We start from the raw sequence: 23,603 nt of genomic DNA on the forward strand, positions 1-23,603 counted from the left end.
TTAGGGAGAATGAATATCAAGTTGTTAAGTGTATGTAGTGATTGATATTGAAAGTTTATTTGTTTAGCATGTGATATACATGTAAATATTAACATTATGATGAGAGACATAAACTCTTTATTTCCCTGTCCTGGGCCTCTTAATCGACATTGAATAACCTCTTTACGTAGTGTGGTTTATTAGTGATAGTATATTGTGGAGAGTAAATGAAATTTATTTCTGCTTTTGCATGATTGAAAAGGACATCAAAAGTTTGAAAGACATAATTTTTTATATTTTTCTGATGAATGGAGTCAAATTTTATATGAATGAAGAGGTCACTAATATTGTGTTTGTCTTATAAAAATATTTTTTTTTATCAGCAGGAACTGTTGTAATGGAGATTATGTGAACTGTTGTATTGGAGATTGTGTGTCAGAATAATCAAAACTACCATTCATAATCATGAACACTGTTTACAGTGTATGATCAACTTGTATGTGTAAATCTTCTCCAAGACTTTGTTATAAACTAACCATTATGCAAAGTTTGTTGAGTTTCTGTCTTTTCTCTTCTTTTTTTACCATCTCTTGACAAATAACATTTGAAGTGGATTATCATGATTATTGACAAATAACATTTGCTGTGGATATATTTTATCACTAGCACGAATTGTGAGATATTCTTGCACCTAATTTTATTAAATTAAATGGTAAACCTTCACAAGAAACATAAAATGACAGCTTTAATTTTTTACCAAAAAAACTAGAATAAAACAAATTGTCATAATTAAATTGTGAAATTTTTAAATTTATCATATTATCATATTTTTCCCATGCATATGATTGGTTGATTGCTATCACAAGACCATTTTATAATTTCTCTTATAGACCCTATGATACTAAAAAAAAATTATAGATCTCACCATAGTAAAAATAGGTTTTCATGACAAAATACTGGTTTTGGCACATGCGACATTGTGACATCATAATAGCAAAATCAACACCTATACATTATGAACAGAGTATTTTTGGTAGACTGTTTAGGGAGTGAATATCATTATTGATCATTAATGATTCATGATGTGTTGCCATACATCCAATATCAGCCATGATACTTGTTCTGTTGGAGAACATCTGATATCTGCCGTGATATATGTTCTGTGAGAGAACAGTTGATATGTCATGATACAAATTATGTAAGAGAACATCTGATATCCGTCATGATATGAATATCACATATCAACCATGATATGTTAGAGAATATTTGATATCTGCCATGATATATGTCTGTTTGAGAATATCTGATATCTGTCGTGATATATGTTCTGTAAGAGAACATTTAATAGAAATCATGATACATTTCTGTAAGAAAACATGATATCAGCCATGATATGTGTTTTGTTAGAGAATATCTGTTATAAGCTATGATAGTGTTCCGTTACAGAATGTCTGTATCAGCCATGATATGTGTTTTGTTAGAGAATATCTGTATTATATTAAAGCTATGATACGTGTTCCGTTACAGAATGTCTGATATCAACCATGATATGTGTTCTGTTGGAGAATATCATATATTAACCATATATTTCTTTAGAGAATATCTGATATCAAACATGATACATATTTTGAAGAGAAAATCTGATATAATGTGTTGCATTAGAAAACATCTAATATTGGCCATGATATAAGTGTTCTGTGAGAGAATATCAGTGATATGATCAGACTGGACATGTGCATGTTCTGTTCTGCTACACACGTCAGCCATAGTACTTTTTCTGAAGACTCTATAAATAAATGCACCTTTACTATACCCTAACATTTCATTGAATGATTGATATAGGGTTATGCACAGCCTTGTCGAAACTCTGACTTTTTGCAATTTTTTAACATGTGCAATAAGTGCATATGTATCTTTATTTCAGTTCTAGTAAAATTCATGAAAATGTAATTTTGTTATGGTCATATATTTTCATTACTGACTGTTCAGCAAAGAAAAGATATCGATTTAATAGCGTCATCATTAGAGTACTTATTTTGGTAAATACTGGCAACATGCACATTTTATACCGGTATATGTATATACTGATGTATTTTACACTTAAGGTAGTCCATCAATAACAGGTGAATTTAACAATTTTCTTTGATAGAAACTACATTAAATATGTATCTTAAAATTATAATAAGGCTGACATAAACCAAACTTGGGAGTATGTATATAAATTAATGCAGTCGATTAAATGAACTTTTTTGCACTTGGAACTTTTTAAAAAGAGTTTTCTGCCCCTTGCAAAAAATAAGCCAATATCAATTTCTAAAAATATATACAGTAAATTATGATTTTTTTTCTTGGCTTTTACAAAGAAAGGGAAAGCTTTTGCACTTATTTGGCACTGCACTTACTTGTAATTGGTGTTACTAAGAATCCAGACCACCAAATTAATTTTATAATTAACATGAGACAGGTACTTGCATTGAAGTATAGAGTGATAAAGAATTGCAGGTAAATAATTAAGATTTGTATTTTTCAAAGACTCAACATACTTCAATGTTTTGTAATTATTTTTGTAATTAAGATTTGTAAGTTGAAAATTTTTGGATATTAATTAAACTACAGTAAAAAGAGAGGCATTTCATGATCATTGGCTTATAGCTGTTATTTACGGCGTATAATATTGAGATTTAGAACTATTCATAATAATTATAAATAAGCGTGCATTCAATGCAACCATATCTAGATTTAGAACTATTCATAAGATAAATACGCGTGCATTCAATGCAATCATATATAGAGAACAAAAATAAACTACACATGTATCATAATTACCCGCATGTCACACGCATGTCCACTCTGAAACCTGTTACTGTTACATATTTGAACTTGCCTCAAAAACCGTTACGTGTTTTATTATAGTTTAAAGGGGCATGGTCACGATTTTGGTCAAAAATTATTTTTTCGAATTTGATGTTTACAATGCTTTAGTAAGGCATTTTAAATAGGCAACCAAAATTTGAGTGTCATTTGATGAGTTACCAGCGAGTTACAAAGCTTACAATTCTTCGTTATGTAAACAAAGCGATTTCGAATGTTGAAGTGAAAATTCCAGTTTTAGACCTAAAATAAATGTGTTAATCGTTAGAAACTGTTTATTTATGCTTTAAGGATGACGTTTACTCAGAATGAAAAAAAATTCCACTGATGATAATGAAAAACCAACTACCGTGTGTTATAGATCTTACCTGGTAGTGTTATTCTTCACTTTCAAAAAAGTAGGTCAATGACCTACTTTTTGAGTTTATGGCCATTGAATATTTTTTGAAAATTTAAGAAAAATCCATAAAAATTTTACACTATGAATGAGATTTTCTTAATTGTGAAAATATTACAAATTGCTTATTTAAACTCTTTAACAAATGAAATACAGTTTATGAATGGTAGTGACATTTAATAGATACAAAACATTAAGTTTTCATGAACACTTTTTATAGATATTCTAGTCCGAATTTCCTCTATCAGTTTTAAATTACTACCTATTTTTGATTCAATATAACAAAAAACTGAATGATGATAATGCTTAAACATTTATAGTGTTTAACTAAGTATATTGACCTTTCTTTGCTGGCATAAAATTTATATGAGGTCAATGATCAAAATTTTGAGATATGGTGTCTTTTATCATTTTTATGCATTTTTCAATATTTTTGTCGTTTGTGCCATACGATTATCTAAACGAAAAATCAAGATAAAACCAACAGAAAATATGCAAAATTATGTTGACTAACAAATAAAATCTTAACTTTAAATACCATAGCACTACCAAAAATATTTCAGTGGAAAACAAAATCTACAAAAATTAGCCCGAATTTCCTCTGTTTTGCTAAAAGTCAAACTTTGTCAGAGCCTATTTTCATAATTTAGTAAAAATATCGATAGTTGTCTCAATAATAATTCATTTCACAAATACTTTTTGTATTTAAAACAAAATTTACTCATGAATTTGAACTTTTTAACAATCCGGATTTGAGAACTCAAACCCTGAGTAAACAACGTCCTTAAATGAATAATAATTAAGATAGACAAACCAGCTTTAAAACGATTTTTTACTGGTATATTGAACTTATGGAAACAAAAACAGGGCACGAGCCTTGTTTACATGACGAAGAATTGTGAGCCCTGTATTTTGCTTAAAACTCAAGTGACTGACACCCAAATTTCATTTGATCATTAGAAATGCATTCCTAAAGCATTGCAAATAATAAAAATAGATAAATAAAATTTGACCAAAATCGTGACCATGCCCCTTTAACAGATAATTTAAAGCTATTCCCAACTTATTTACTGTTTAATGACAAATAGGGGTAGAAATTTAAAAAAAAAATAAAATTGATAAATAGAGTTATATTTCGGGGACGAAAGTCAACAAAAAATGTTATTAAAAGAAAATGTTTTTTTTTTCATGATAAGTAAGTGAGTTATCTTTGCAACATGAGACAAAAGAGCAAGCAATAAAAATTTAGTCGGCAGATATTCCTGAGGAATATTCCTCATATGCACAAGCATGCACGGACCTAAAAAAAGGGGTGAGGGTTTGGTGAGGACCCCCCCCCCCCCCCCCCCCCCTCCTTGAAAAAGTTAAAGCTCACGAAATGACCCCTTCCCCCACTTTGATATATTCGTGCATGAATTATAATACACAATATTTCTAATAATGATTGATTTTACTATCAAAACTTTGACAGATACATAAAAACATTGGATAGCTGAATATCTTATAACCACTTGTATTCATGGTAATTAAAAAAGTCAAGAACATACATACACAGCACAGGACATAGTATTGATGAATGGGGATGAAACATTATTTGGCAAACACTGGAGTCAGCACCCAAGTCTATTTTAACCATGTCAAGGGAGGTAATCCATGATGATCTACATCGCAGGAAAAAAATGTACTTATCTCCCTTGACCAGCTAAAACTTCATATTTACAACCCTTCCAATATTAAACATTATCAAATTGTATCACGTTAATTGCTCATAAAAGATAGTCTTAAACTGAAGTTTATTTAATCTGCAAGCCATACATATGTATATATGATGAAAATCACATCTTTCAAAATGCATATGATTTTCAAATCTAGTACACATAAGAAATCAGTTCTATGTATCATTAAAATCAAATATCAAAGCCATCTTTATTTTGATAAAGTCATAAACATTAGCTTTACATTTGTAATTAAATTTTGATATAACTTTGGAAAGGAGAAAATTGAAGCATAAATTATTGGTCTGGCCAGGTTAATAGTTTATTCAATAGGCTCCTCATACATGCTCTGTAAATTTTACCTACACACATTGAATTTCATGTCATCCTTTCTTTGTGTAATCTGAATGACTAATTTGAACTCAATTCCCCTTGATTCTCAATGTTAGTGGTCTTTGACATCATATCCTGTTACATGACATCATATCCTGTCTTATTTTCACAAATATATTTTAGGTGTAATCTATAGAATCTTAGTCGGCTCAATTGTCATTAATTTTGTGAGTCTTCAACAACATGAATAATTAACATCCACAATAAATTAGGAAACAAATTATTCATTACTAACAGTAAAACATACAAACGTACCCACAAAATAAAATCCCTATAAACCTTTTGGCCTCCCAAAATTAGATGATCCCATAGTACTTTATCATGTAGAGAGAATGTTTAGTCATCGATTCTGCATTAATGCAGTTCTTCTCTGCCAAGTCCCCGTCTTACTTGACAGAATTGTCATATCCCGATATTTGAGAATTATATCACAGACTATAATTGTACAATGTATTCACCTACCAATGTTATATGATCCTATAAACAATAGTTTAAAGCTTGCCAGAATGTATACATGTAAATATGGACGAGTGATTTGGGTGTCTCTGAAATCCACATTCAAAACAGCATTTAATTTTGTGGTTCTTACCACGAATTGCAAGAAAACTCGGAAATTATTGACTTATCTGAACACCTGTGTGAGAACCGGTACCTTCATTTAATTAGGAATACATGAAGTTAAAGGTAGACGGAGAAACCCAATTGCCGTGTGTATATATACATGTGTTTATCAACGGATTCAATGTTTTCGATGTATATTTCAATAAAATTATTTTTGCAGAAAGGATAGTATTTGATGATGTATTTGTTATGTTGTTGCCCTTGGCAATTCAACTTATTGTGTTATTTATATTAAATTTATAAAATCTTCAAACTGTTATCATCTAGATTTACCAAATTGTTTTTTTAATAAAGGACTGATCATTTAACCCCTCGTCCCCCAATTCTGTTACCTATGAATCATTACAAAATAAATATACACATTATTCAGAGGTCAAAAGTTCAAAAAGTTCAAGGTCAATCACAACACACTTCCAAATGCTCCACTAACTGAGCATGGCAATCGGCACTAAAACTTTGTCCACATTTAGGACATGACAACATTTGTCCATTCCCAGACTGAGTGTCACTTTCCGAGTCATTGATGTCATCAAGGTCATTCAAAGAAGGAACGGTCACCGAAAGTCCAAAATCCGAGTCAGCCTTATCTGGAGGGTTTGACTCTTTTTTAGGAACACTGTGTTGAGAGGAGGGCGTACTATTGTCTGTTTGGAGGTGGTTACTGTCTACCTCATTCATATTCTGTGCAGCATACATTGCATCAACCTTTGTCCCAGAGTGACCTTGATCCATTGACATTTGACCCTTGACCTGGCCTATAGGTAAACTGTTTGGAGGTTTGTGTTCTGCAAAGTGACTTGGACCTCTAGCAGCCAACTGTGTCTACAAATATGGACAGAAAAAGAATCTAATTATACAGTTTCCATTGCTTTAAAATTACAAAAAATGATATTGTGGACACTTGTAAATACTAATGAAATAGTGATAAGATCTTGAAATATCTTTTTCAATGCTTCAAAACTTATAATTTTCAGAATTTTGTTCTGTTTTCAATGTTATATAAAACAAACCTAAACAAAGAAGATGACAATAATTTAAATTTATTTCAATCACAGTCTCTTGCATAGCATTTCCCACAAAAATAGAACAAACAGAAGTTTATAAACATGTTCTTTTCTGTCATTCATTAAATAATTTAATATTTACTTGCAATATGAAAATTAAAATTTGACTTCTACTGCTTTATATTACACTTATAATTCATAGAGGGGAGAAGTATAAATGTTTGCAGAGTTCTTTGGCAGCAAATAAACTTTATAGCCACATGTTTATGGGGAATAAAGGATTTAGAGGCACATAATTGCACCTACTAACACCCAAAAACAACACTAAGATGTTTACCTTAACCGTTTCCCATTTGGGGTTTTATACTCATTTTCAGATAGAACGGATTGTATGATGTTAAGCTTCTGTGTATCATGTTGTATTTTGTTTGGTTAATACATACTACAGAAAATCTATCAACACTAAATACATGTAATGCTATAACGAAGGGAAAAATGGCCAACTGGTCATAATATGTGAAAAGTTTAGGGGATGTTGAGAAAGACAAGGTCAAGGTCATTACCTCCATAGAAAGACCCTGGTTGCCCTGGTTAAGGTTGAAGTCATTGTACAGTGATTGGTTGGTGAGAAGATTGTAGTCAAGGTTGACTTGAGGGAACCGGTTCCGGCTCATTGGATCTTTCTGTAAACAAAGAAATTCCCTCATTATTAGATCTCTCTGTAAACAAACAAATTTTAAATTCCTTCATTATTGGATCTCTCTCAGTCTAAAAACAAACAAGCGACCAACAACCTTTTTTTTCTCTTTGATATTTTAATGAAAAATCTGTACTTCAAAAACTGTTTTTTCTTCTTACAAAACTGTTGCAAAACAATTGAAAAGAAAGCATTAATTCTATGTTGGATAGCAATTCATTTTCAGTTCCTGATACAAAGATAAACTCTCCCTTGTACATGTATAAACATTGAAAAGATTACAAAATCTCCGTAATACCAACCTTGCTGCTCTCAGACTCGAGCTGAGATATGCGAGTTTTATAGCGATCACGCTCTGCCTTAATCTGTCTCATCTCCTCCTCGAGTTGAGATATTCGATGCTGCGCCTTTTCTCGGTCACTGCGCTCATACTCAAAGTCCTCGGTACAGATTTGGATCTGGTGTTTCAGGGCCTCGATGGATTCTGAGTTACTGCTCAGACAGGTTCCCTCGCGACGAGAATTCACTTCCTCTCGGAGCTTTTCTACTTCCTGCGTTAGGTGGGAGTTATAAGTCAAGGCCTCATTTAATTTTGTATCCAACTAATTAAAATAAAACAACAGTAAACCAATAAGCATTTAGTCTATTATGCAAAAATACATGCAATATATTAGCTGCAATAATGTAGCCCTCTCCGACTCTTTTTAAAATCTTCTGTTTTCCCCCCAAAATTGAGAGAGGGCTACATTATTGCAGCTAGTAATATATTGAAGGTAGACAGTTGACAACTTTAACTGCAAACATAAAACATAGATAATAAGATGTGACTGCCTCAGAATTCTTCAATGTTGATGAAATATGCAGGTGCATATGTCTCCAAACTTTATGCTATCCTGTATTTTAGTGCTGTTACCTGAATCTCTTTAATTGAATATAGATATGCATTTAGCATCTTAATTGTTTGATTTTAATGCAAACAAAAAGCAACTACAGATTTAGTTTTTAACATGCAGTGCAATTGCAAGAATGTACAAAACTGCACAAAAAAGAAAATTATTAATACTTCCCCCCTTACCGGCTAATGTCTTGAAAATATTTACCCTGCATTTATGAAGAAATTTTCAGTGTAGGAAAACGGAACATGTTCAGATATAGCTGCAATAATCTAACCCTCTCCAATTTTTTTAATATCTGATGTTTACTCCAAAACAAATTTTAATAAAAAAAAAATTTGGGAGAGGGCCATATTATTACAGCTAGTTCACATAAAGCCTTATACTGACCTCTTTTTTCTGGTTCTCCAGAGACTGGAGTTTGGATTTGGCCTCGTCCAGTGCACGGTTGATCGACTCTTCTCGCTCGGGCGTGATGGCCAGGGCCTGAGCGGACTCGACCTCCGACATCAGTTGTTTGATCCGCTGCTCCTGCATCGTGTTGTAAGACTGCCACCGATGATTCATCTTTATAACCTAACAATCAAATATCAGCAGTTTTTAGGATAAATTTTAATTCAAAAAAAAGAATGAAATATCATGATTTGATATTGAAATCAGATATTTTACAAGGAAACAGGACATGTGATTATTTTCACTTCTACTTCCCAACCCAATTTCTCTCCCCCCCTCCCCCCCCCCCCCTCAATTTTCTCTAATTCTTGTTTCATTTCTTATTCTAGCCATATCTCATATAACCCACTCCCCCTTTTTTCTAATTCTAGCCATACTTCATATAACCAATACCCCTTTTTTTCTCTAATTCTAGCCATACTTCATATTAACCACTACCCCTTTTTTCTCTAATTCTAGTCATACCTCATATAACCCACTCCCCCTCATTCTTTAATTCTAGTCATATCTCATTTAACCACTCCCCCTCTTTCTCTAATTCTAGTCATACCTCGTCTAATTTGGCCTTCACTGTGTAGTTTTCCTCCCTCAGCCTATCCGCATCTTCTGGGTGTTTGTCTGAACCCTTCAGAAGACAAAACATTCAATGAGAGATAAAGCTATGGACTGGTCCTCTAATGATCGGGAAAACACAAAGAATTTAAAACAAGAATCCATAGATCAGTTCTTAACTTCAGTACTGTAGACTTATTAAATGCGAGGAATTAATATCCGCATAAAAACACGAGAAGCACGTTTCGCTGATTTTAAAATCTCGCCATTATTTTCTGAGAGTTGAGAATTCTAAGAAATAAAGAGAAAAGTCCCACGTTCGCGATTTTATATTCTCACGATTTGATGCAAAACATCGGGATCGCGGAAATAAGTTCTCACGTAATATAAGGAATATACAGTATTTAAATGTGATATGTAGTAAAGATTTTAATTCTAAAGATTCCATAGTTTGCCTACACACAATAGCTCCGATAATTTCACACAATATCCTTTGAAAAGTGAAAAATTTATAGAGTTATGCCCCTTGTCATCAATAATACGTACCTTAAGTTGTGAGCCTTGTTTTGTCTTGCTGTTTTCGAGGCGTTGAGCCATTTGCTGACACTGCGTTCCAACATCGGTAAGTTGCTGCCGTAAGTTATTCGTTTCCTCAGCCAGGGATATACAGAGCACGTCTCGAGTACGCGAGCTTTCTCTGAGCTCTTCCACTGTAGTTGTGAGTCTGCGGATCTGTGCATCTTTTTCATCGGCTGAGCTCGACAGGGCTCGCTCAAGATCATTCACTCGTGATGCTTTTGACTCAAGTTGTTGCTGAAGAGCGGTGTTTTTCTGAGAAAATTCCTTCACTTTCTACAGATTAGAAATAAAGAATTTCAAAAACTTTAATGTAATGTTGATAATTGTTTTATTTAATGTTAAAAAAAACCTTATGAGGAGGGTGGCTCTCAGATTAAACTCAGCTTACAACAATCATTTACAGTAGAATCATTAGATTTCGTGGTGGCTCAATTTTGGTGGAATTTATGGGTACCTCTCATCCATGAATTAACACACTCCATGAATTAATAAATTTGATTTTAAAGTCACTTTTCCTTTAGTAGGTATAAGAGAATACACCAAATTACATTCGTTAGTGATGTACCTGTAAATTTTAAGCAATCCCCAAAAATCAGCACCCACAAATTTGAATAATTCCACAGTAATTAACACACACCGCAACAAATCTTTAACAATAAGTGTTTCAGAAATGAAATTATTGATATAGTTATTCAAGTATAAAAACTGTATATTTTGCTTTCCTCCCTTTTAAAGTTTTTTGGAGACAGCTAGGTGGGATTTTAAATAAGTATTTTTTTCTTTTTTTGATTCGGAAGCAAAATAAATGTTTATTATTTCTATTCAATGAAGAAATCTGACAATGAAATTGTCACATTTTCGTGAATCATGCACTTTTTTAAGAACAGTTATTTATGAACGTGATGAACTAGCTGTCACGTTGACATTTAGAACAGATCGAGGCTAGAGAAAGGATTTAGACCAGTTTTAAAGGGAAATGCCCACAAAAAGCCCCATTCTCTTATTTTAGCTAAATTAGTTAATGTTATACCCAATTTATTCATCTCCTATGCACTTGATGAACAAGCTTTAAGTAATACATGACACTCCGCCTGAAAGGAGAGAGAGAGAGAGAGAGAGAGAGAGAGAGAGAGAGAGAGAGGGAGAGAGATTTGATAATCAAAGAAAGTGCTTTGTCATTGCATGCATGTCATGCCGTGTGAATCAATCGGATTCGATTTCTCTATTGAGAGTCGTTTTTGTACCAGGAAGTATCTTGTAGGAAACTGACTATAACTTACTGAATGCAATCTTTCCCAATTTCCCCATTTACGTAAATAGGTGTGACCTTACCTTCCATCACCCTTCATCTTAATGTAACTTTTTATTTAAAATTGTGCTTTGAAGCAAAATAATAATCTTTGACAAAACAAAAAAAAACCATATCAATATTCTCTAAGGAAACACAAGACTTTTTCTTAAAAAAACAGCGATTGGTTCGTACAATCCGCCAATCAAAAGCCAAAAACACAGTACCTGTTGTAAGGTCTGTATTTCTTCCGGGTCCGATGGGGACGTTCTCAAAAGCTGTTTTAGTCTCGAATTTTCTCTGGTCAGGTTTTCTAACACTTGTTTTGACGTTCCTGGAATAAAGTCATCGCTTTCTTCCAGACTGAGACTGGCAGATAACCCATGATTGATCAGCCTACTTTGTAAATTCCTCACAATTGTTTCCAATGTCTTTAATTTCTTATTCAAGCTAGAATTCTCCTGTTTTGTCTCTTGTAAAAGTCGTGAGAACGTCTCCACTCCCCCGTGGCGGATCTTATACGTGTGGAGTTCGGTTTGGCACTGTTTTAGAAGTAACTTCATGTGGTCCACTTTTTCTTTGTAGCAGTCTCGTTCCTGTTCTAGACTTTGTTGTGAACTCAGAGCGGACTCGGACGAATTCGACCTCGTCATTTCAGTCGCCATCTGAACAAATTTAAATAAACCTTTGAACAATGTCAGAAAAATCCCACAACACACATAAAATACTACCACAGGTACGAATGAGAGTTCAACAGTGTCTGTATTTCAGTTCGGAATCTATCCAGAAACTGAACTAGATTTTGCCACATGCATGCTGATAACAATTGGTATTGATTTTAAACCAGTCAAACTATATTTAACCGGGTAGGGAATAGGGAACTTTTGGTCTATAACATAGTAATATGACTCTTACCTTGAAGGCGAAGAAACGGGAAAATCCTCAAATCAACACGCTAGGTCCCTACGTTGTAAAAGTAAGGGCTTTTACCACTATCGACATCTATTCTAAATTTAGCAACTTAAATTTCTAAGGGGAAATACCTTATAGTCCGTTTCAAACATCAAGCGTTATATCACAGATAAGAGGGCTCAGTGTTCTCTGTAAACGAAAATGGAAATAAGACCACAGGCATTTCCTTAAAAGATTGTAAATAAAATGACTATAGTCGAGGAGTTTAAATATCTTTTCCAATAATACTGGCAAAATTTACAGGAGTGAACAGGAAGTCAATATATCATTGCAGGTGTATTACGTTCCTTATGTGTGTGTGTACACGTGCATGTGCGTTCATCATATGAATTAAAGCCCATTTCACGCCTGCCAGTATTATAAATTTCTCTATTTGAACTACTACACCGTCTAATCGAATTAACATTGTGGATTACGTCTAAGCAGAGTTTGTATCTAGATGGGCCATCGCAGGCGACAATATACATTTTAAATTTCCTTTTAATTTTTAAATATATTTTATTCATAATTGTTATGTTTCTAATCAGCTATATATATAGGACCCTTAGAATACATGCATTACTTGATAAATTAACAACTGGCTCAAGTTAAAATAACTGCTCATTTTTAGGTTACTTTTAAACAATTCTTTGAAAATTTAAATACTGTTGTTTTTTCCATGAAATTGACATACTATTGTCACCTGAGTGTATATTAAATACAGGACTGGTCGATTTTGGTGAAGAAGACTGATTAGATTTTTTTTTTTAATTTTAAACACGAACCCCATGCAACACATGCATTTTTCTCTCTTTCTCTTATTTTTTTTTTCAAAATTTAAATTCTAAGTACTGTATTTCTTTACAATACTTTTCATTTTTTACACACACATACGTATGTGTCTATACTGAGCGGTTTTTCTTGTGAGTTTGGAAGATTTATGTTGTGCATAATTGATTCATTAATCGACCCCATTCTTCTATGTTATACTGTAATTCCTTATATTACGCAAGTATTAAATTTTAATTCCGCGATCTCGCTGTTTTGTATAAAATCGCCAGAACGTTGAACATTTATCCCTATTTCATACAGTTCCCACCTCTAAATTCCTCGCGATTAATTAGGAATTTGCAGTATTCTAAGATACATGTACATTAATGACTGCTAAAATACGTTTAAAGCCAATTAAAGTATGGTCTTTGTTGTCGGCGAAAACCTGCACAGTAAAATGAATATCACCACCCCACCCCCTAAATAGTGCTTGTTTGGGAGGGTAACTGTTGAAATTGACACCCCAACGCTTCGTGTCGGTTGACTATGGTTTTCGAGGGGTGTCAATTTCAACAGTTACCCTCCCAAACAGGCAATATTTATTTTATTATACTGAATGTCTTAATTTTAAAGATAATTTTACTGCTATTATTATAATATAGAAATGAAGTGAATTCTACGGCGAACCGTACGCGCATAATTTACGCGCATGTAACAATTCGTTGTGTTACTCGTTGCCAAATGTGTTGCTAACGCTGAGGGTAATAGAACGGAATACCAACTGCGAAATTTAAACCAATCAGATTTCAGTATTTAACATGAAAGTATAATAATACGTACTCTATTTCATCCCCCATTCGATCCTTCCATTTTTTTTTCAAAGCGTTAAAGAACAACAGATGTACTTGCATCATCTCGTTGTAACAGATTGATACAATTATATATATACATGTAGATATAATAATGTAAAGAGTACCACAAATGATCCTTAATTCAAAATTTCCCATTGACTTTGTGGCAATATTTTTTTTATTACTTTAGCAAACATTTCACGGAAATTAAAAATGAAAAACACATTGATTTTCCACAAGAAGTACAATAAGTTTGCGATATCATTATAAAAAGTACTCAATGAGAGAGAGAGAGAGAGAGAGAGAGAGAGAGTGTGTGTGTGTGTGTGTGTGTGTGTGTGTGTGTGTGTGTGTTCACCATCTCTTGTAATTAACATTGGCCGAAAGAATTAATTTTGACATTACCCCTACATTCACTTTAAGTCAAACTTATATACTGTAGATTCATTCATGTAATTAAACGCAAGGATTTACTATCCGCGTAAAATTGCGAGACGCAACCCCCATGGATTGCAAAATCTCGCATTTATTTTTTAGACTGGGTTAAACTATAGGAAGTTATTACAAAAATTGACGCTCTTGATTTTATATTCTCGTGATTTGATTCAAAACAGGGTAATCGCGGAATTAAGTACTCGTGTAAAATAATGAATTTACAATATAGTATAGGGGTCAGAGGCAAATCAAATGTGTGCGTGTGTGTGTGTGTGGGGGGGGGGGGGGGGCAGACGTATCCAAAATCTTGACAAGCAAAATAAAAAAAAAAATTAAAATCACCACAATTCGCGAGGAGGGGGGCTCTACAGCTCAGGTTATTTTTTTTTTCGGATTAAAAACTTTAAAAAAAATAAATGATTGATTGGTTCATTATGATTACATTGTATGTCTATCTACCCCCCCCCCCCCCCCCCCCCCCCCGCCACCCACCCTTTTCCGGTTCTGACGCCTATGTATAGAGTATATTATATGTTCTTTAGTTAAACAATATTTTATTCAATATAATACTATTGACTGGGATTAGGCAGCAGGCACAACATATTTGAGCTCTCTCCCAACATTAAGGTCATAATGAACAAAAATATTTAAATGTTCAATATTTGTAATACAACACAGACTATAGAAAAGATACAAATTAAAAAAAAGAGAAAAAAACAACTAATAATATGGTACCGGTTTGAAAAGAAAATATAAGGCTAAATGCTGTTTTCATAAATAATTACAAAACGTGTTCTGCAATAAAAGTATATACATACTACTTTAAATATTTGAACTTTGATATGAAGTCCATGATAAGGACTACCATATACCACTAATTCAAGTAAAAGTTGATGATCAGAACTAATTATGATATTTTTTATGGCCTAAAAAAAGAGTATTCATACACGATTCATACTTGGGACATTTGAAAAAAGCACTTTCAACAGAATCTGCACAATTACACACATTGTGGTTTCTGTTAAACCATGTACATATCTGCCATTAACATAATTGCATTGTTCCTTAATTGACAATGTATTATCTTATATTTATCTATGAATCGTATGGTTCTTGGTAATAAATAATACAAAACGTGTCCCAAAATTAAAAATGCATAGTATATATATACATGTATATGTGCATACAACTACATCAAGTTAATGTGAATTAAACAATTAAGACTTAGTCAACAAAAATTAAAATGCAGATAGCCAAAATATGCCGGTTTGCAATCAAATTTACATTACATGTAAGAAATGGATGACAGGTACTGTATATCGTATATAATTTATATGGTCATATATTTATATGGCTTACTAATATTTTATGTTTAAAAATTGTGCAATGTTGTTTTCAACAACTAAGAGGCCAACAGGCTTTAAAGGACATATCGCATGTTTCTGAAGTATACGACATTTTACATTTTTTGGCTTCCTTGTGTATCTATAATTACTCCTAACAGTTTGTTAACGGTATAAAAGCGGTAATTAGCCATAAAATCAATTTAAATTATAGCCCCGATCGTTTAAAACCTCGTTAATTAGATAGCGAGTCACGTGGTACATTGACGTCACATGCGACCTTCTTCGAACAGCTGATTGTAAACAAATTGTAGGATTAGCATTATCTTCTTTAAATTTTGACATTCATTCACCATGTAAGTTGGTTTTTTTTTTACATGCTGACTAAATTAAAAGAATCTTATTATTGTCAACTGAGTACCATATCCCTTACACAGACCTGCCGAGGAACAGGATATCGGACTTATAGCTTAAGCCAAATTTTCCCTAAAAAATATTATCTGACTTTAAACAAAATGTGTTACCAAGGACTTTTAATGTTACACAAAAGAGTATTTTAATTCCCATGCATGTATTTCTGATTAAAAAAACACCCAGTATTGTATAAATACCTTTAATGACAGATTATGCAATGTTTTTAAACAGTTGTATTTTAAAATACTATAAAATCATTCATCAACTAGATAGAATGGTGTCCATGGTGTAACTTGTTGTGTCTTTTGTATAACAAACTTAAATTTTAAGCCTGAACTTGTACAGAATAACAGTTACTTGTATAATATATCTGTTGAAATGTACATTTGGTCATTTTGAATGCAATTAAAATACATTCAAGCTGTCAAAACAAATTAAATATCAAAACTTAGATTCTTATAACAGACAAAGTCCATGGTGTAGCGTAAATGTCCTTAGTGAAACATTTTGGAGCTAAATTGTGTAAATAATTTGATTTTAGAGGCACTATTATGCACATTGATAATATTTACTGTTAAATATATGCAATCATAAGTTATAACTATGAAAACATGCAGTTGTCTCTATTTTGAAATCCGATAATTTTGTGTTTAAATAAAGGTTGTCCTTGGTATAACATTTGGACTAACATATTTGTTTTTATTTTCCAGGATTTTCAACATATAATGAGTTTTTTCACTTAAGATTATTTTTCATGTCACTTACAAGTGTCTACCAAAAAAATCAGACAGTAAATGGAAAAGAAAATTTCAGTGTGCAATACAATATGTCATAAGATAGATGCATGTTTCTCATTCACACACCAAATTCGAAATACTCCAGTTAAAAAAACAAATCATCCCTATTCCGGAAATAATTCATGAGCAACAAAAGTCAAATTAAAGAGGCAGAAATTTGAATACCGGAGAAAGTTATCATACATACGGGTATACGAAAAAAATATTACAGATCTGTATAGAGATAACAATCAATGTTATAGTACCCTCTTATAGTACGTAGTACATGTATTTTGAGTTCTAAACCTACAAGAACTTGTTAAAAGAGAACTTAACGACTAGAAGGCCTTTGAACCAAGGAACCTTCGAACTACTGGGCCTTCTGACTAATGAACTTACGGACTAGTGGGCCATCGGAGTACTGAATCTTCGAACTACTGAACATTCGATTTAATGAAACTTCTCTCTACTTGACAGGCCCCTCCAATTATGATAACTATTATACTTGCTTAAGTGTAACTTTAATAAACAATTCTCATAATTAGAACTGTTCCTACAAATTTAATTTGATATTCTATTTTATTAACAAATTTGAATTTAGTTAATTTGCATCCATTTGTTTTATATATGGAATATTTTTAACAAATCCTGCTTTGAAACAGTTGGCTTAAAGCAACTCATCATACAAGCAGCCATGGATAAAGAATTTGAAGCTAAAAAGTAACAATTGCCAGGTATTTTTTCAGTCATTATTTCGCCTTTATAAAAAGACACATTTTCCAAAAGTTTGTCCCAAGAAACGTTTGCCGCACATTTTCTAAAATTGTTCTATATTCATAAATACCCCTGGATTCAAACGATGTTTATTCTGAATCAATAGTATGAGACAAAAAAGATTTCCCCTTTGAAACGCCCCATCAAGCTTGTAAGGTTTCAATACACAGCTAAAAATTAAAAGACTTTGGGGATTTTCCATTGCAAAGGAGATAAAAGTACCTGGATGATAACGTTGAAAAATTGTGCAAGTGTAATAGTATGAGATTTATTAATTATTATATTGATAAATCTAATTACAGTTTTGATATTAATTAGTTAAGATATAATATATTTTTAGCAATACATGTAGTTTTATATTAAATCACCCAGGTAGAACACCTAGGTTTACTTGCTAAAGTTAATTAAGGCCCTTAGGATATATGGTCCTTATATGGTCAATCAAAAGGTGTGTTTTTACAGAGAGAATCTATTGGTTTTTAAGTTTGTATAGTTGGGTTTCATTGGTCTGTGGATTTCCCTCCAGAAGTTCTTTGTGTTTTAAGACATTCTTCATATTAAAGCTAAGGAGACAAGACTTAATATTTACGACTTAGAAAGACCTTGATACGTATAGACTTTACTTCATCTCATATTGGTAAGCTAACATTAATTATATTTCTAACCATAACAGAAGTGTTAATATTTAATTAATGGTACATATCCTGTAATTTAGCAAATCTAATTATCCTTTTGCACTTTCTTAGTAAGAGTGATTTTTGAGTGAAAGAATATTTATTAAAGTATATTGAGCTTCAAGAACTAGAGATAATACTAGTGAAAATCTTATTTTAAAGTAATCTGTATTTTAGTATTACTTATGGAAATATATATATATAATTTGTAGTGTCTGTCTCTGCTGTGTAAGCTATAATAGCAAAGTGCACACTCATAGGGCGTGGGACTGCCCATTCCCATATGAATGGTATGGATTATGTTTTATCATTATTATTATAACTTATGTCAAATTTAAAGACATCTCATATATAGCTGTAAAGCATTTTTATGATCTGTATGGATAAAATGTGTAATTACATGTATAATTACATATAAGAGTTATTGCCCTTTAATAAGAGTAAAATATAACTGTGTCCATAATGTATTTTATACATATCACTTACTATTGTTATATTTCATTTCAGGGCATTCATTCATTTATTTATTTATCTGTTATCTATTATATCTGTAATCGCAATAATAAAGGGATGTCCAGAACCTTATACAGTGTTATATATTAAGTATAGAACCAGCACTGTTTCATTGGCGCCCACGTTGGGACATCCCTTATTGTGATACAGATATTCCCACTCGAACAACCCTATGGAGAAGTGCTCATAGTGCCACGCATACATGTACCCATGCACATCTGGAAGTGTTCCGCGCGCAGCACAGCTTGCCTCCCCGATTACCGGTAGACCTTATATCCGTACAATACAACGATCAAGTTGCGACAGCTAAATGATCCAAGTGTTACACACGGCTCCGGATGGATGATTTTGTGAATGTCCTGTGAATTCATATTCTGTATGCATTGTGTCTGTGCTTTCAATGTCTCTGTGTGTGTTCATTCATCTGTGATGTGATTGTGTATTTTGTGTTTGTATACGTCACGTGACTACAGTCTGTACTGATCAACCGATCGGTGAGTGTTTGAATGGTACCATATTTTTCTATTTTTGGCCAGTTTCATTCCATATGTCATTCAAAATGTTAGCAATTTATATTATTTGTGTTTAAAATAACTGTGCCGGTATTACTATTGACTATATAGATTGCAATCGGTGTATTATTCAGCTGCAGTATTTTGGGGATTTAATTAAGTAACATAGTTAATTAGTTAGAAATTCCATACAGATAAATCAGTTGAGGTATTCATAATTGTCAACTTATTTTGAATTTATTCAGAATTATTCCATACGTGTGTGCAAGAACTTGGTAAGTGAGGTATCATATCGCGCAGCACCATTCCAAGATCCAGATATCCCATTATTACTAATTGTCTAATTCACCTGAGTATAGTATATAGATATAACTTCTATTTCTTTGACTGATCAACGCTGACTTATTGACACGACGTTTACAGTTACTATATTGATGTAAATTGTGATCAGTTATATATTGGCATTGATTGAATAGAGTTGGCTGTTTGGTCCTTATTTGGAGGATTTACATCAGTTTGTTTTAAAGTCAGTGAGGTGTTCTACTAAAAAAAAAAAAAAAAGGTTCAGTTACAAATTATTTTTATCATACCTGTAAAGTTTACTTAATTTAAGATAAAGTTAATTTGCTATTTATTTACGTTAGCTGTAGATTTAGCATCGGGTTCAATTTTTTTTTTTTTTTTTTTTAGCTCGGGATCGTTTCCTTGATTGCGCAATCCGATCGAGCTCGATATCCGTATAATCCGTTTTACACCGGAAGCGAGTTAACGAAAGCAACGAAAATTACGATTTAGTTTACCTATAACCATTTCAATAGTTATTCAAGGTTTTTGGTTTGCACTTGTTCTTTGAATTATCATACAGGTAAAAGATATCATTTTTTTTTCAGACGCAGTCCATTCCTAGTGATTTATTCTAATAAATTCGATGAAGTGTAAGAGTCTCTGAATATCATTGATGAACAGCTGATTTTTTGTGTTTTGTTCAGAGATAAATAATTATAATTTTGATTTATGTAGTTTAGGATTATTCAAAAAAAAAAAACCAAACAATGTTTATCAGGTAAGAGTGTTTTGTTTACTCATCATCACCACAGGTACTTGATTATTGATATACACAGGTTATTTATTTATAAGGTTATTTATATTGACAATATTCACAAAGCCTTTTGTGTATTGCATCCGGAAGTGCATTATAGACCGGAAGTGCATTTCTATTTTCATTTTTGAAAAGAGAACAAACTTTTGTTTGTTGCCCAACAGTATTTACAGTTCTATTTAAGAGCTACCCTCCTGTTTAAATTACAATATCCCTAATAGGTGTGTCTAGAGTATTCAATAGGTGAAATATAGACTTTCCCTTGAATTATTTAGCCCAATGTTTATTTAGTTCTAAACGAACAACCCTCCTGATCAATTGTTTTAGGTGTATACCTCTTATTTTATTTGTGTTTATCAAATATGCCGAACATCAAAGGTGAAGAATCAGATAGTGAATCAGGTAATCCTTCAGGGATGGCTAAACAAGAGACTAGCGGAGAAAGGACAGCGAAGCAACAGGAATCAGGTAGTGAGGAAATGACTCCAGATGACATGACTCATGTATGGAATGCATTGAAGAAGATGAAGATAAGACCAGAGAATTTCTTAGCTTGGGCAGCTTCAAATTCCAGTACTGGTCTTCAACCTGAACCACAGAGTGGAACAAAGCAGAAGTCAGACTCTGAAGCTGGATACCTCAAACCTCAACCCCGGATTTCCATATTCTCAGGAGACAGGAAATCTGATGTCTCATATGATTTGTGGAAATATGAAGTAACCTGTCTGATGAAGGAATCTAAGAGTGAAGAGACAGTACTTCAGACCATTCGCCGTTCTGTCAGAGGTGAAGCAGCGAATGTGATCATGAGACTAGGAGTAAGTGCATCCATTGATGAGGTTCTCCATAAAATGGATAGTATATATGGAAATGTTTTGGAAAAGGAAGATGTTTTAGCTGAATTTTATAGTGCAAGACAGAAGGACGATGAATCTTGTTCAGCTTGGAGTTGCCGCTTGGAAGAAACTCTGAATACTGCTGTGAAGTTGGGAAAAGTACTTCCTCGTAACACCAACGAGATGCTGAAAACCATGTTCTACAAAGGAATGAGACGAGAACTTAAGGATCTTTGTGGATACTTGTACCATTCCATCCATGACTTTGATTTATTTAGAGTTGAGGTGAGGAAGATAGAGATGGAACACCCAGCAAAGACTACTGCAGACAAACCCAAGCAGGCCTTAGCTAAGGGAGCTACAGTTTCCAAGACTGACACATCTGTCGATGAAAAGTTTGAGGAACTGCAGGCACAGATCAATCAACTTCAGAGCCAGCAGCAATACTATAGACCTCCTTTTCAAGGGAACAGGCAGCGACCAGCTTTCCAGAGAGGACGTAGAGGACATCCTAGTAGCAGGGGACAGCCAGGATATACTTACAGAATGCCTGCACATCCTATTGGTCCCAGTGCTCCCAGACCCACGAATCCACAATGAAAGCAACAATCTGATCCAGTCATTTGCTACAAATGTGGACAAGAGGGGCATATTGCTCTAGGTTGTCGAGTCCGATTGGATCATTTAAACGCCAGGTGGTCAAATCCCAGGGACAAGGATCTGACCAAAGGTACAAAAGTCCCATTTACCAAGAATTAGTTGGAACATCAAATGAGGTTCTCGTGGCAATTAACGACACAGAATGTTTAGCATTATTGGATACTGGTGCTACTGTGTCTACTATATCAAAGTCATTTTATGACTCCTACTTGGCCCACACTACTCAGCTCTTGCCTATAGGAGAACAGTTGGAAGTAGAGTGTGCTGATGGCCAAGCTTTGCCCTATCTTGGATATGTGTCAGTTAATTTTGCCACTTGTGGTTTACCTTCCACTGATGTTTTACGAGACTGCCTCTTTTTGATTGTTCCAGACAGTGATTATAATACAAGAGTTCCAATTTTAATTGGCACAAACATTTTGAATCGGCTATTAGACATTTTAAGAGACGAATATGGATCTAGATTCCTACAAGATGCTGATGTGCATGCTCCATTTTATATGGCTTTCAGATGTTTAACATTAAGGGAGAGACAGTTACAGAGGAATGGGAATCGTCTAGCAGTGCTTAAGCTAGCTGAAGCAACTAGAGTCTTGATTCTACCAAACAGTAGAGTTGTGCTTGATGCATACATGGACAAGAAGCTTCCCTATCATAAAGTTCTGTCCATGTTGCAGTCTACATCCAACTCCTGCATTCCTCCCGATCTAGATGTGACACCATCTCTACATTATTATGACTATGATGGTACATCATCTATATCTGTAGAGATAACCAATGTCACTACTAGGACTGTATCAGTCCCTCCCAAAGCATTGATTTGTGAGATGCAGCCAGTTTATCTGGCAGAGTTACCATCTACTGAATCAGTACCCAGCAAGCTAGAAAATATCTTGGATAAGATCAACATCGGTGATCTACTTGCAGATGAAGAGACAGACAGATGTAGAAGTCTTATAGGTAAGTACCAAGATATTTTTTCCACAGGGGCAACCGACATCGGAACAACAGACAAGGTCCAGCATCATATAGAATTATCTGACCCAACACCGTTCAAGCAGAGATACCGGCGGATACCACCATCCATGATCGAGGAAGTGAGGACCCATGTCAAGGAACTACTTGCTAGTGGAGTAATTAGGACATCTCATTCTCCCTTTTCCTCCAACGTTGTATTGGTCCGGAAACACGATGGGTCCCTGCGAATGTGTGTAGATTACCGGCAGTTGAACTCTCGTACTATCAGAGATAACTATGCTTTGCCACGGATAGATGAGATTTTAGATTCACTGTCCGGTAATCGCTACTTCACGGTACTAGACATGAAATCTGGATATCACCAGATTGAGATATTTGAGGAACACAAGCAGCGCACCGCATTTACCGCTGGGCCTCTGGGGTTCTTTGAATTCAACAAGATGCCCTTCGGACTTGTGAATGCGCCAGCTACTTATCAGCGACTTCAAGAAGAATGCCTGGGAGATTTACATCTTAAGTCCTGTTTTATCTACCTAGATGATGTCATCATTTTTTCAAGATCTATTGAGGAGCA

General features: G+C 33.7%; 1 protein-coding gene and 1 long non-coding RNA gene across 2 annotated transcripts; one reads left to right on the forward strand and one right to left on the reverse strand.

The window, feature by feature from the left end:
- Positions 1-5,770: 5,770 nt before the first annotated feature.
- On the reverse strand, positions 5,771-12,661 carry LOC105319637 (putative leucine-rich repeat-containing protein DDB_G0290503). The gene is made up of 8 exons (XM_020063835.3): positions 12,358-12,661; positions 11,670-12,107; positions 10,122-10,427; positions 9,574-9,648; positions 8,961-9,146; positions 7,980-8,279; positions 7,544-7,663; positions 5,771-6,798 (listed from the first exon to the last, which is right to left on the reverse strand). The coding sequence occupies exons 2-8, from the start codon at positions 12,105-12,107 to the stop codon at positions 6,373-6,375; spliced, it is 1,851 nt and encodes a 616-aa protein (XP_019919394.2). The 5' UTR covers positions 12,358-12,661; the 3' UTR covers positions 5,771-6,372.
- A 5,345-nt stretch (positions 12,662-18,006) lies between these two features.
- LOC136271108 (uncharacterized) lies at positions 18,007-20,000 on the forward strand. The gene is made up of 3 exons (XR_010708937.1): positions 18,007-18,394; positions 18,644-18,721; positions 18,939-20,000. It is a non-coding gene; the product is annotated as an uncharacterized lncRNA (long non-coding RNA).
- The last annotated feature ends 3,603 nt before the right edge of the window (positions 20,001-23,603 follow it).

Source organism: Magallana gigas, chromosome 8, assembly GCF_963853765.1.
Source record: "Magallana gigas chromosome 8, xbMagGiga1.1, whole genome shotgun sequence".
Lineage (NCBI taxonomy): Eukaryota > Metazoa > Mollusca > Bivalvia > Ostreida > Ostreidae > Magallana > Magallana gigas.

Bases quoted from the DNA above. Each gene is read 5' to 3' on its own strand.
- LOC105319637 (XM_020063835.3), bottom strand. From the start codon at position 12,107: ATGGCGACTGAAATGACGAGGTCGAATTCGTCCGAGTCCGCTCTGAGT. The intron at 7,664-7,979 runs GTTGGTATTACG...CTTTGTTTACAG, and splicing joins TCGAGTCTGAGAGCAGCAAG to AAAGATCCAATGAGCCGGAA. The intron at 6,799-7,543 runs GTAATGACCTTG...CCATATTTGTAG, and splicing joins ACCAGGGTCTTTCTATGGAG to ACACAGTTGGCTGCTAGAGG.